Here is a 13,988-nt window from a genome sequence, read left to right as displayed (position 1 = left end):
TAGTCACCATTTCCCAACATAAACGTTACAGAATAACTATTTATCAAACTTAACTCCCTTTAAAGCCTTCTGTAAGGCTCTCCTTTATCCATTATAAATGCAAAATAAACACCTGCCCTTTATATAGGATTCTTAGGGATTCAAAGCCATCTGGGACAATATTGACCTCATGTCTCCAACCCAGTTGGTCACTTCATCAACACAACCTCAGTGTTTCCCTTATTTTTGAAGAGAGGTGGGAAGGTTGCGAAAAGAACATAAAGCTTCTATCCCCAGAAGTGACATTGAGGTATGTTCCTCACCTTTAAAATAGAATACACATAGAAGACTGAATGTTTTAAGATTGATGCCAAAGCTTACATACTTGAAATTCAGTCACCCATGAGGAATGCCTGAGGCTGTTGTATCTAGATAAATACCCACCCTTTTTGTTCCATATGTTGTTTACGTGAAAAGGTAGACAATGTTGCACATTTCCCATGTACATGTTTCTTATTTTTCCAGAGCCTCAAAAGCTTCTTGTGTGTGATAAGTATGTACAACTGTATACTTCTATTTTCCACCAGCCATCTCAAGCCTGTAAAGAACTGTTATTTAATAGTAAATACATGTGACAGTGATATTATGGTTCACGCTGAAACTAGAGAGAGGCCATTTTATTTGTCAGAATGGGTCAGGGACCAAGGAGAGATGTGAACCAAGCCTCTGCAAAACTATCCATTTTATCCATATTCTTAAGGGTGATGAAGTGGAAAATGAGTTAGGAAATAGGAAAAAGTAGGCAAGGATGGGGAAATTAATATTGAAATCAAAATCATGCTACCCGCTGGCCGCTGATTTGACCTGCGGGGCTCTGTTCACCCCGTTCCCGCTGCAGCCTGTTCCCGCATTTCTCACCAAGAATCATTTTACTTGGGAGAACCCTCTGCAGAGGGATGCTAGCAGGAGTTTGCACCTGGCATTCATACATTATGTACCTAATGAGCAAATGAAATGTTTAATAACTGTACTGTGAAAATAAAGCTTAAAACAGTCAATTCCTGCTGAGGATGCTTATCTACACCTGATGCACGCGGCTGGGCCATCTCAGATCTTCAGCTTCATTTGTATTTTTATCCCCTCAGTGGGTCCTGCTGAGGAAAGTAACATTAAAGACAAAGCAATGCTCACTTAATTAGTTGTATACCTGTGTAGACCCATTTATTTAGCATATCGACATCATGTGTTCTACCTAAGGGTTGCCTGAAACACTTCTTCAACATGCACCCTGGGTAGGGGAAAATCTATAGTGGTTTCAGATGGAACATTTGTAAATTTAAATTTTTCAATTAATCATGGATAATGTAAACTTGCTGTAATTTAAACTGCCTATTTTTAGTTGAGCTGTCTGTTAGTTTGAAATAAAAAAGCAGAACGACCATAATTGTTATGCTTTTTATTAATAACTTTAAGAGAAAATGATAGAACTTTTTTTTTTTTTTTTTTTTTTTTTTTAGAAAGTACTGGTTTAACTCATAAGTTACTGTAATTGGATTTTAAGGATTTATTGGCTGGAGATTTCTTTCAATTCTTTTTTTTTTTTTTTTTTTTTAACCATGGATTAACTAGTGCTTCCTGAAGCTTAAGGAGAGCAAAGAAATCCACATGTAAAGTTCAGTATGGGTAGAGTAGCTGTATTCTCCTTCCTTGTAGAATGTTATAGTTAATAGCTTAAAGATTAAATTTTTTGACCTTTATAGCTATAAGGAAATCGAGACCCAAAGAAAGTAGGCTGCTAAGCCAAAGTTACAAGACTTTATGACTTGTTCTTTGAAGTCCCAGTTAGGACTCTTCCTCAATATGTAAGTATTTATTTAAACACACATTCTGTGCCTAGAATTTATTGTGTAGTATATATATACTACACAATAAATATATATATATATACTTTTTTTTTAACTATTATGGAAAAAAAAGTAATACAGGAAATCACAAACCTTTTGTCATGAAGACCAGCTTGGTCTTCAGGACTGGGGACCCATCCACTCTCAAGGGCCTGTCTGTGAAAGACAATGTTTCAGAGCCACGGTGCCAACCCTCTCACCACTCACTTGCTGCCCCCCTCAGCCTTGTTCGCATCCTCTCCAGAAGTGACACAGTGCTCTTGTTCACACCTGAAAGTTGTTCTTCATATTCCGAAGTGATCACAGAGGATCATGACTGCCAGGTTAAGATTATATTAAATTAGTGGCTGAAAGCCATGAAAAGAATTCTTTTAACTTCTGTCTTTCATTTGCTTTTGCTTTGATATATTGCTCTGATAAAACTCGGAGAAGTTTCATTGAAATTTTTTGTGTGTTTAGACCAATCATTAACATAAGCTCAGTTCTCCCAAAACAAAGAAGTAAATATGCAGACTTCTCTGATGGTTACTCCCTAGATCTACAAAGAATAGGGAAAAACTCTCAAAAGCTCTATCATTGCTCAACATTGAAGAACAGAAGTTTAATTCCCTGGTGTAAATGCTCTTTCTAATTCTTACTGTTCCCATTAGTTCTTTGGGAAGATAGGATGGTAGTTCTCTTTCAGTGAGTCAAAACATCTCTGAGCCCAACAAAGGCTACCATGCCTTAAGGGGGCCATGATGAGGAATGAGCACACAGAGACTGGGGGGGACCAGGGCCACAAGAACAAAGCTGGCTTTTAAACTGGTTTCTGAGGACAGTATGAAAAGGACCAAATTGGGGGCGCCTGGGTGGCTCAGAGGGTTAAAGCCTCTGCCTTCAGCTCAGGTCATGATCCTAGGGTCCTGGGATCGAGTCCAGTGTTGGGCTCTCTGTTCAGCGGGAAGCCTGCTTCCCTCTCTCTCTGCCTGCCCCTCTGCCCACTTGTGATCTCTCTGTCAAATAAATAAATAAAATCTTAAAAAAAAAAAAAAAAAGCCAAATTGCAGCAGAGGAAATGTGGCAGTGACAACCTCGACCCTGTTACTGAAATCTAGGAAGGTTCAATATGAAGGAATGGCCTCAAATTAAATGGTGCCCCAACAATCACAATTCATCAGTAGGTGAGAGGCAGCAAGAGGGTTCCCAGTGTCGTCTTCAGATTGCACTGAGCTCCCAGCTGCCACTCTCTAAGACGAGGCTAAGTGATTTACCCTGCTTTCTCACTTGGCCATAGCTCATGCCATGAGACTGGTGATTTTATATAAAGATGTTTGCTTGATTTCAATGGTGTAGAAAATGGATTCAGAATTTTTTAAAAGATTTTATTTAGTTATTTGACAGAGAGACAGAGAAAAAGAGAGCACAGGTAGGCAGAGTGGCAGGCAGAGGGAGAGGGAGAAGCAGACTCCCGGCTGAGCAGGGAGCCCGATGCAGGGTTTGATTCCAGGACCCTGGCATCATGACCTGAGCCGAAGGCAGCCGCTTAACTGACTGAGCCAGCCACGTGCCCCGGATTCAGAATTTAACCAAAGGGGCAAGACACGGGTAGGGTCTCCAGCATAAGGTGAAGGATCAGAGGCACGATGTCTGGTCCTGTGGAAGGATGGGGATGCAGGCTAGGAAATCCAGACGGGAGCCACTAACACATCGTGAACTACAAGTACATGAGTAAGGAGAGAAGCTCACCATGCGGAGCTTTTAAGGACCTAGTGTTCACCAGTGTCCAGGCTTGAAACATTGGTGGTTCAGAGTAGAAAATGCGGAAATCTACCCAAATGCAAACGTAGCATAGGAACAGAGTTAAGGCCTGCCCAAAACCATGCGCATCAGCTTTTGAATAGAGCATGTTTTCATAGAAGTCTTTGTTTTACAACATCTGTTCCCCTTTACTAAAGGGCAGTTTTGAAACCAAAGTTATCTTTTTTGGCTACTGGTAACTCTCCTAAGAAATGTGCCTCATAGTCTTTTCTTAATTCCCCATCCAGGAAAAGGAGAAAAAAATATTTAAGACCATAAAGTACCTCAGGAAAACTCTGCTAATGAACTCTAAAAACTTTTCAAATTCTTCCCCTAAACTGGAATTTTTATTGAAATTAATTTGACCTTCATCCTTTGATCTCCAGGGACCTTGGTGTTCTGTTCAGCAAAATAAAGAGAAGGTCACTAGATGAACTCCAAGAGCCCTTAAGGGAATAGCATTCTGAATTTCTTTGAATCTGTGAATATTACTTGAGAAAAGGCAAGTCACTTGAGGTTTAAACACTCTGTGTGGTCTTTGAAGCCAAGACAATGTCTTTAGTTCTTTTTGTAAAATGCAGTGTCTTGTATATTGTTCAACACTCAGTAGGCTCCAAATGTGTAAGTGTTGCCTGGACACTAGAGAAAATCAATTATAATGATCTTCTTTCTAATAGGTCTGAGTTATGGTACTCTCTAGGCATACTTGCATCGTACTGTAATACTTTAAGTATTTTAGATACAGTATAATACACTGTGGCTCTGCCCAAGTGTTTAGGATCCAGGACACAAAATACAGCATTAAAATATACTTTTAGAGAGAAAACTTTTAATTTTTCCACATGCAAAGCTACAAAATAGATAGTCAAATAAATAGGGAATTTTACAGAACACTCTAAAACAGTCTTTTATTTTTGTATGTTTCCTGACACCAGGAGAAGTCAATGACATAGGCAGAGCTTATTATTTCCTACATAATTATGTAGGAATTATTTCCTACCTATTATTTCCTACATAATAAGCTCTGCCTTTGTCATTGACTTCTCCTAGTGTCATTCTCTTTGCAGATAACTATGTTAAGGTGAATTGATTTACAATATGTGTTAGATATACACTGCATGTGTTTAAGAGTTAAATTGTCAATTTTTCAGACATAATTTAGTTTATTAAAAATTTTAAAGCTGGGGGAGTCTGGGTGGCACAGTCCATTGAGCATCTGACTCTTGGTTTTGGCTCAGGTCATGATCTCGGGATCATGAGATGGAGCCCCAGGAAGGGTTCTGAGCTCAGTGCAGAGTCTGCTTGAGATTCCCTCTTCTTCCTCTACCCCTCCCTCTCGTGCTCACTCTCTCTTTCTAAAATAAATACATAAATCTTTACAATATATATGTATAAAATAAAAATTTTAAAGCTAAAACTTTTTAAAATAAAATAGATTTCATAATCAAGAACACCTAAGTCAAAACTGGAGCAAAAGTAAATACATAAAAGCTATGTACAGAAATCTGTGTTAGTTTTTAAAATGCACCGACTCAAATATAGGAAAGGAAGAGGAAGCTCATGGAATGTTCTAAGAGAAGCAGCTTTCCATGGCAATAAAATTTAACTCCGGTTTAAGCAGAACACGGTGAACATTCTAGAAGGGAAAATAAGCATAATTCAAGAAATGGAATTCAAAGTAGGGGTTCAATAGATTCTCAGGGTTCACCAGTCCTCTATGAAAATTCCTCTTTAAACTTTGTGCTTTCACTTCAGTGATTATCTACAATATTAATGTGAATTACACATATTGGAGCATCTGGAGAGCCATTTTATATCATCACTTTGCCAGGGGTTTTAGATCCTGCCTCTGTATTTGAGTTTAGAACCAAGTTGATTCCAGGAACACTGCATTTCTAGTCAGAAGCTACAGAGAAAATGATGGAGGTAGACTTGATATACAAAGAGTTTGTTAACATCCAACGAAGACCAGCTGGCATTACATTCTCCGAAAGAAACAAGGTTTTCCTCTTAATTCAACCAGAGGAACTTGGTAGTCTTAAACTGAGCACATAAGACAAACCCAAAATGACTTTTGCCATAGCAGTCTGTACCCATTTATATGGGTGTTTTGTTTTAGCCAAACAAGCTCACCCATCATATTAAACTAAGGATGTTAATCCCAGTTGTGCTATTTTTATAGGACTTTGCTATTTAATTTTAAGTGTGATTTGGTCTTATAGCACAGTATAAGAATTACAAGTTTATAAAAGCCAGGCCACATGTTATGCTTGTATATATTTAAATAACATTGTAATAAAAGTTTAAATCAATGCTGGAATTTATTAGAATGTTGTTTTCCCCTTTATGTTAAAACCCTATTCGACCGTGAGAAAATACAAGACAATATAATAAATAGTTTCTATCCTAAAGTTACTATAGTCTTTGAGCTAGATTTCATATTCTTTTACATTGCTTCTTCAAAAAGCTAACTTAAATTGAATAAGCTGGATCAACATATTAATGGTAAGTCCTTAATTTGCTCAGTGGCGTTAGATAGATCTTGATACAAACCTGCCTGCCCTTTCCTATATGTGTGAGGCTGAGTAAGTTACTTCATTTCTTCTCTCCACTTTAAGATCCTCATATGTGAACTGAAAATTAACATAATGTTTTGTCAATTAAATATTATTAGTAGCTTGCCCTCTTTGAACAAGTTATAGGAACCAGCCCCTTTAATTACATAATCTTATTTAAACCTCACAAATTATCATTTCCATTTTACAGAAGAAGAAACAGGCCAAGGGAAGTTAGGTCAGTTGACCAAGGGATTACATGGCTAATACATAGTTGAGAGTTCCAGGATCTGAATGTAGACTAGACTGATAAATCCCAAATTCTTCCCCACTATGTTTTTTAGCCTGAAATGACTTAAAGTACTGACCATAGGTCTGGAGCTTATGGACACTCAGTAAATATTTCCTCTCTTAAAGAAAATGATTCACATTTCTCCTGTTTCTATATTTCTTTTCATCTGAGCTACCAAGAACTTAAGATCACCCTCTAGTGATAAATCACTCCAACTGCAAACTTTGGAATTTTAAAAGTGAAAGAATATAAGTATGAAGGAATTCGTGCTAGGCCAAATAAATATGAAAGTGTGAGAAAAGGTGCTATGTTACTATTTATCATTATTTTGCCTAGCATATACCTAATTGTTGACCTCTTAGACTGTTCCCATTATTTTTTTCCAATAAACAAATGGCCACAATTTTTTGATTGTAAAATAACCTCTGAGTTCTGTTCATTAGAATTAAATTTATAAAACTATGATCAAAACAAAACATTTTCCCCAAAATATGTAGTTATAGACCACTGGGATCATTAGAACTCAAATGTTATTTTTGATGGTACACAAGAACTCAGGCAAACTTCTTTCCATGATTTAATTCAAATACCCTCTGTGCTGAGGTTTTGGTTACAAAGCTAAGAATGACAAAGTCCGTTAAGTATGTGAGGTATACTAGCTGATTCAATAAGCCTTCATAAAACCTTTATTTTATGCTATAAGGACAAATTATATTGCTGCTGTAAGCTAAGCAGGATTTATAAGCAAATTTCAGACCCAAAAAGAAAAGGTATCCATTGTTTCTAACAGAAATGTCATCTAGTAGAAAGTCAGCAATTCCTACAAATTATTTTATTGAGAGAAGCTATACTGATCACAACATAATAATATCTTTTTTTTCCCCAAAAAGAGAATTAGGAGTGAGATGCTATGAGTTTAGCCAGTAGGACTTTATTTTACTATAACATCTAATAGTCATTTATAGATCAAGAGTGACCATCTCTTTTAATGGGACAAATATTCCTGTTAAACAATTTAGACTTTATTTGGGCAAGCTAGCACAGGGCTTTTTGGCCCAAAGCTGGGACTGGCACCAAATGAGTTCCACTGACACTTTGTAGGGTGTGATGAACAGTCTGGAGCTCCCAGGCAATCTTTTACATTGTGATTTGGAATCCACTTGAAATTACATATGACTGGTGGAGCGTCGTCTGGAGAGGTCTAATCAGAATTTGTCTTCCATTCAGTAGAAATAAAATGAGCCCATTCATTGTGTCATAATTCATCTCTATACTCCAGAATGAACAATAACCCAAAATCAATGCCAACCCACTGGAGTTGGCTTCCACGCTTGAGAGATTGTTCCCCAGAATGTTTTATACATCACTTTCCTCACTCTGTGTTTTCTATTTCAGGGCCTACTCTTCCCAAGACTCATGTTAAGACAGCCTCTCTTGGGTTGGCTGGAAAGGCAAGATCTCCTTTGCTTCCTGTATCTGTGCCCACAGCCCCTGAAGTATCCGAGGAAAGCCACAAAGCAACAGAGGACCCAGCCAATGTAAGGCCATCCTTGAAATTTATGCTGCATCAGGTGAAACAGTGACGGCTGCTATACTTAAAAAGCAATCTTAAAACTCAAGCAGACGACTAAAGAATGTGTGACTTTATATACTTACACATCTGTATATGTCTATAGATGTATATATGTATTCCTTGCAATGAGTTGAAATACCTCAGCATTTGGCTACATATAGGATGATTCTTTAAACAAAACAAAAAAATAATAATAACAAAAAGCTATACTCTGAAGACTTTTCTCAAGTTATCAGATGTGTCACTTCTAAAATCATACAGTAGCCTAGACATAGAGAATCGAAAAGAAGAAAATACAAAGTGAAGAAATGAAGGTAGGAGTTTAAGAGGAAAAAAGAGAAGGAACAGACATATTTAGAAAATTTAGTTATTGGAGAGAAAACATTTGCTAACTAGAGGAAAAAATTAAAATGTGATCAAATTAGAAAACTCAGAAAGACAGTCAATGGAGACAAAAAAGAAAATCTAAATTTTGAGAGAGCAAAACAGTTCTCCCAAAAATGGATTATAAAAAGAGATTTGAAGAGATATTGCCTAAAGGCAAAGATTTAGAAACCTTTACAGTGTTTCTGAATATAATTCAAGAGAAAGTATTTAAAAGGAGAAAAAAGAGCTATCATATCATATACATTGAAAAATCACAGTGGAAGGGGAGATAAAAAGATGAGAAAAACAAGTTAGAATCATCTCATTTGAATGAACAATAAATTTTTTCTTGACTTTATTGTTTTCAGTTCTGCAAGGACAAGGTGTTTTAAGCACATGGAAACCAGGGAATCTGGATATATGTATGTGTGTGAGTGTTCGGCAGAAGTATATTACATGATTAATATATATTTTGTATACTTTAAAAAGATTCAAATTTATAGGAACCTATTGCACTACTTTATCAGGATTTGGCTATAGTTAGTACAATATTCGTTTAGTTTCAGGGTTGTTGGCCATATCTCGTCATCTATGTAATGTATCTCATCTCAAAAGGAATTATGTCAGGTAGCCTATATTTGTATATAAGGTTGGTCCTAAAGAGTGACAACCAAATCTATATAATATTAAAAGCAATAAGATTGTATGTTAAAGGATATACAGAAACAGGGCAAATAAACTAGATCAGCACTGCCCTATAGGAATATAATGTGAACTATATGTGTAATTTTAAATTTCCTAGAAGCCACATTAAAAGATGTAAAAATAAATGATATTTTAATACTATCTTCCATCTAACCCAGTATTTCCAAAACACTATCATTTTTAACATGCAATAAATACCAAAAACTTGTCAAAAAGATATATTACATTTTCATACTAAGTGTTCAGAATCTGGTGTGTATTTTATACATATAAAAAAATATTTCAATTCAGACTAATCACATTTCAGAAATCCAGTAGCTGCACGATGCTAGTAGTTGCTATGTTGGACAATGATAGCTAGATAATTTAAGAAAAACAACCCAAACCACAGTTAGGAAACAAGTTACCAACGGATCACATTCCTTCAACCTTTCCCCCTTCATATGTAGACCAGTCTTTGAGCCAAACTGGCTACTTTTCCTTCCCCATTAAGCACTGGAGATTATGTGGTATATGACCACTCATTGGTATGCAGAGATTTCTATAAAAAGGAAGCATTTTCTGCATATTTAATGTCATGCATTCTGAGCTGTTTCCTTAGTGGCTAGAGAAAGTTGGTGCTCATCACTTAAATACTCTCCAGTGGTGTGCTCTGCTGATCAATGGTATTTATTTGGCAGGATTAGATACACATTCTGACCAGGTAGTGAGTAATGCTTTCTCTCCTACACAGAGCTACGACTCAGGTCTCATTGTTTCAATAACTTAATCAAATTAGTGACCAAGAATAATCAAGTAGGACAGGTTTGTATTAGTCAAAACAAAGAGTATGTTGAGAAAAGAAAAGAAAAACTAATATTTATCAAGCAGGTAACACCCACCAACACTGACTGATTAAGTCCTCCCAGTATTAACCTGAATACTTGCCTCATTGAATCCTACACAATGAGGCAAACTTGTTACTCCCGTTTGACACCTAAACAGATAGACTCAAAAAGAGCAAGTATATGAAAGAGCTGGGATTCTAATCAATACCACAGCCTTATTTTCCCCACTGGCTAGCCATCAGAGTTAGTTGGGAAGTTTAAAAAGAGAAAGGTTCTATGGGGTGCCTGGGTGGCTCAGTGAGTTAAAAAGCCTCTGCCTTCGGCTCAGGTCATGATCCCAGGGTCCTGGGATCGAGCCCGCATTGGGCTCTCTGCTCAGCAGGGAGCCTGTTTCCTCCTCTCTCTCTCTCTCTCTCTCTCTCTCTCTCTCTGCCGGCCTCTCTGCCTACTTGTGATCTCTGTCTTAAAAAAAAAAAAAAAAAGGAGAGAAAGAGAGAGAGAGATTCTAACCATCTTATATTAACTGCATCAGAATTCCTGAGGACAACAATGGGGATATCTGTTCTGTGATAACTAATGATCTTATATTACTAATAACCTGATTCTCATGGCTGCCAGTAAGAGTTCTAGAGAGTATGTTCACTAACACTTCCAAGATTTCCTCAGTTCAACCTCTTTGTTGTATCCACCAATCAAATGTGCTAGAAGACTGCCTTTACAATCATGCATATAGGCAACTCTGGTTTGGGGTGAGAATTTTGTTTCTACATACAAACTGAAGTCATACTCCTCGGGCCTTTCATTGGTCAAGGCAAAGCCCATCAAACTTCCACACACAAAAATATACCTACATTGTGTTATGAAAAAAAAAAAAAAAAAAGGGACATGGTGATATCCTGTTCAGATCCTGCTGGGTGACCCACAGGAAAGAAAAAGGAGAGTAACACATTGAACATGTACCATGTGCTGGTCACTGTGCTGGTCACTACACAGGCCACAAAGTGCTCAGGATAGCTATGAAATAGATGACCATCCTCATTTTATAGCTGAGAAGAGCTGTGGATCAGAGAGGCTCACTCACTTATCTGAGACCACACAGTTCTATGCTGGTAGATAGAACTTGATGTGAAATGAGACTTTTTGTTTGTTTGTTTTGTTTTTGATTAAAGCTTTTCCCTCAATACAGGGATGGTTGGTGAAACACGAGGTTAGTGAAACACGAGGCAATCATTCCTCTCATCGTTGCCTCTTTCATTACCAGCATCTTCATTTAGTGGATTATATTCCGAGCACAGCCTCTTGCTTTGGCTGTGGGCCACTGTGTCATGGTTGGTAATACAAAGTAAAACAACTAGATGTGGCCACTGCCTTCATAAAAGAGGGTATCGGTGTTCACCTGGCCTGACTCTTTCTTCTCGTTCTTTCTGCAGGTATATGAACAAGATGATTTGAGTGAACAAATGGCAAGCTTGGAAGGGCTAATGAAGCAACTTAATGCCATCACAGGCTCGGCCTTTTAACACATCTTACCCAGCTGATGAGGTGTATTTTCCGGGAACTTTGCAGCATACCAATTACCCATAAACAGCACACCTGTGTCCAAGAACTCTTAACCAGTGTACAGGTCAACCATCAGGACCACTCAGTTATGGAAGATCCTGAAGCAGTTCAGAAGGAAAGAGCATCCCTTCTTTCATAGGCATCAGGAATTTCACAATGATTACCATGGGGTCCCTACACAAAAGCAAAGATACATCCTCACTGCAATGTCAAAGCTGAAGCTGCTAGCCTAGTCCTGGGTCTTTGCCACTGCAGTGACCACGCTGTCATAACTAAGGTTTGGGTTTTCCTTCACGGAGGCCTGTCATTTCCTTTCTGCGTAGGTCTAGTCTTACAAAATGCAAGTGCATTACCGAAGCCTGTACCATGCCATCGCATATCAGTGCGAGCTCATTATTTTGTTTTCAACTTCAAAGTACAAAGCACCCACGGAAATTCTCTCGCCACATAGCACCAAAGGATTGGATGTTTTCTTGACAGCACAAAAAATAAATAAGTAAACAAAAGGCAGCGAATGCTTATGTTTTGTAACTCAGACATTCGTCTTGCACAAGTGGTGGATATTAGCCAGTGGCTGTAAAATTCACCCATTTTAGCAAGTATTTGTAAATCCACCCTTGGTTAATATTTATGTCTGGAGAATAGGAACATAAAAATCTGCAACTAGGGGCATCCTGCCAGCAGCAGTCTGTTTCCTGAAAGAGGATACAATATGCAATCTTCTCAGACACACGGTAATTACATGCTTAAGCTTGTAATAGACACTTTTCAATTTGGGTGGCTTTTGTGCCATATCACACTGTGATGATATTTCAAAGCTTCACCGTGGCCATCTTCCTCAGAAGTCTGGCCGGAAGAGCACCCCTCCCCCACTTCATCCTGTCCCTCCCTGAGTTCTCCTTGGCAGCCAGCCTTGGGCAAGGTGGCCAGCTTCACATACCGCTTGGCCTCCTGACCATCGTCCCTGTCACCCTCTGTGGAAACGGCAGACTCCCTGAGAACAGGCCCTGAGGAAGGGAAGGAAAATGGAAGGCAGTTTCAATCAGTACCTACTCTTGTGTGACGTCACTTCCGCCAACAGGCTCCTCACTGACTCAGAGGGGGCAGCATTGGTCATTGGCGGCCACCAGGCCCTGTTGTCAGGGGAACCTTCTACACTATGCCTGCCCAGAGTCAGAGAGGAGCAGAGCGGAAGGTGCCGCTTGACCCTTCTGATGCATTATAAATCCAGTGGCTGCTTTTCAGAGCTGCATCTTCATTGTGAACTAGAATTTTAAACTTCTAACGCCATGTTTATCTACGGCTTGGAACTAGGTGAAATTAAGAACATTTTGTGTGCACCCTTTTAGTTTCTGAATTTCCAGCTGCATTTGGAGTTAATCCCTGTTTATGCAGCTGAATTGCCAAAAGGGAGCTAGTTTGCATATTTATCAGTTAGGCGACTTGAAAACCCAATAAGAGAGTTTCAGCTGAATTATTCCTTTCAGCTCTGTCTTTGATTTCAAGCTTGAGTAGGTCATAATTTTAAAAGAGCATGGAAGGGATAGGATCTTTACAACCTAATAGCTCCTTTTATTAGGTGGGTAATTATATATGAATCCCTGAATAAAATATTTTGAGCAAAATGGCACTGTAACAGAAGTAATAATTCAGATTATTTTTTTACAGTTTTATGTCGGGAAGGAAATCTGATGTCAAAGAGAGGGCTTGTTCAAATGGTTCATTAGAAAGTCCGGTCCATTTGTGAAATTGTTCCTTCAACAAGAGTGCTTATTCAATTTGCTAAGATTTTCTTGAAGTTCTTCTGAAGAGCTATGTGACGTTATTCTATGGGGCAGACGACTCTTCTTCAAAATCTGGGCACTTAGGTAGACAACCCTCCACTGACCAGGAACAAGGCATTTCCTAATATAATACTGAATCTTGCCAAAATAATTCATGACTTCAGAAAATGTTCACTAGGCTAGCTTTATCCTCTCGAGGTCCTAGAATGCCCCCCCATTTCTAATGCTGATAAGGACTATTCTCTGATAGTATTTGTTATCCAAGGAATGTCAGCCTGAGTGCTCTGTTTGGAATGGGCTACAAATCTCAAATTTCAGATTGAGTCACATCTTCAATCTGTAGACTGTATCTGGACAATCAAGAGAACCATCATTCTTCACAAAATCCTCGATGACTCTAGTCAAAGTCACAGACATTAACAAATAAAAATTTTTAAAACTACATGAAAATATGCATTATTTGTTTTCAGCACGAGGTACATTTCTGGTGCATGCTCTTGGAGCTTTCTTCATTAAAGAAATACAATGGATTATTTTAGTAATTGGTAATGCTAATAACTCTTTGCTTCATGCCTCAAAGATATAGTAGAATCCATTTAAATTCTCTCAAGAGACTCTTGTTTGCTTTACCCAATGATTTTAATATGCAATGACTTTGCCACAA

General features: G+C 38.1%; 1 protein-coding gene across 3 annotated transcripts in view; it reads left to right on the top strand.

The window, feature by feature from the left end:
- The window catches only part of DCC (DCC netrin 1 receptor), a 1,135,716-nt gene extending 1,121,942 nt beyond the window's left edge, over positions 1–13,774 (top strand). For all 3 annotated transcript variants that reach the window (XM_082699428.1, XM_082699427.1, XM_082699426.1), the window contains exons 28-29: positions 7,905–8,047; positions 11,411–13,774. In XM_082699428.1, coding sequence (XP_082555554.1) covers positions 7,905–8,047; positions 11,411–11,500 — 233 coding nt within the window. In that variant the 3' untranslated portion in view covers positions 11,501–13,774. The remainder of the gene's footprint in view (positions 1–7,904; positions 8,048–11,410) is intronic.
- Positions 13,775–13,988: the final 214 nt, after the last annotated feature.

Source organism: Mustela nivalis (genome assembly GCF_964662115.1).
Source record: "Mustela nivalis genome assembly, chromosome: 14".
Classification (NCBI taxonomy): Eukaryota; Metazoa; Chordata; class Mammalia; order Carnivora; family Mustelidae; genus Mustela; species Mustela nivalis.
The sequence above is the reverse complement of the archived record's forward strand: the minus strand, read 5'-3'. Positions and strand labels throughout refer to the sequence as shown.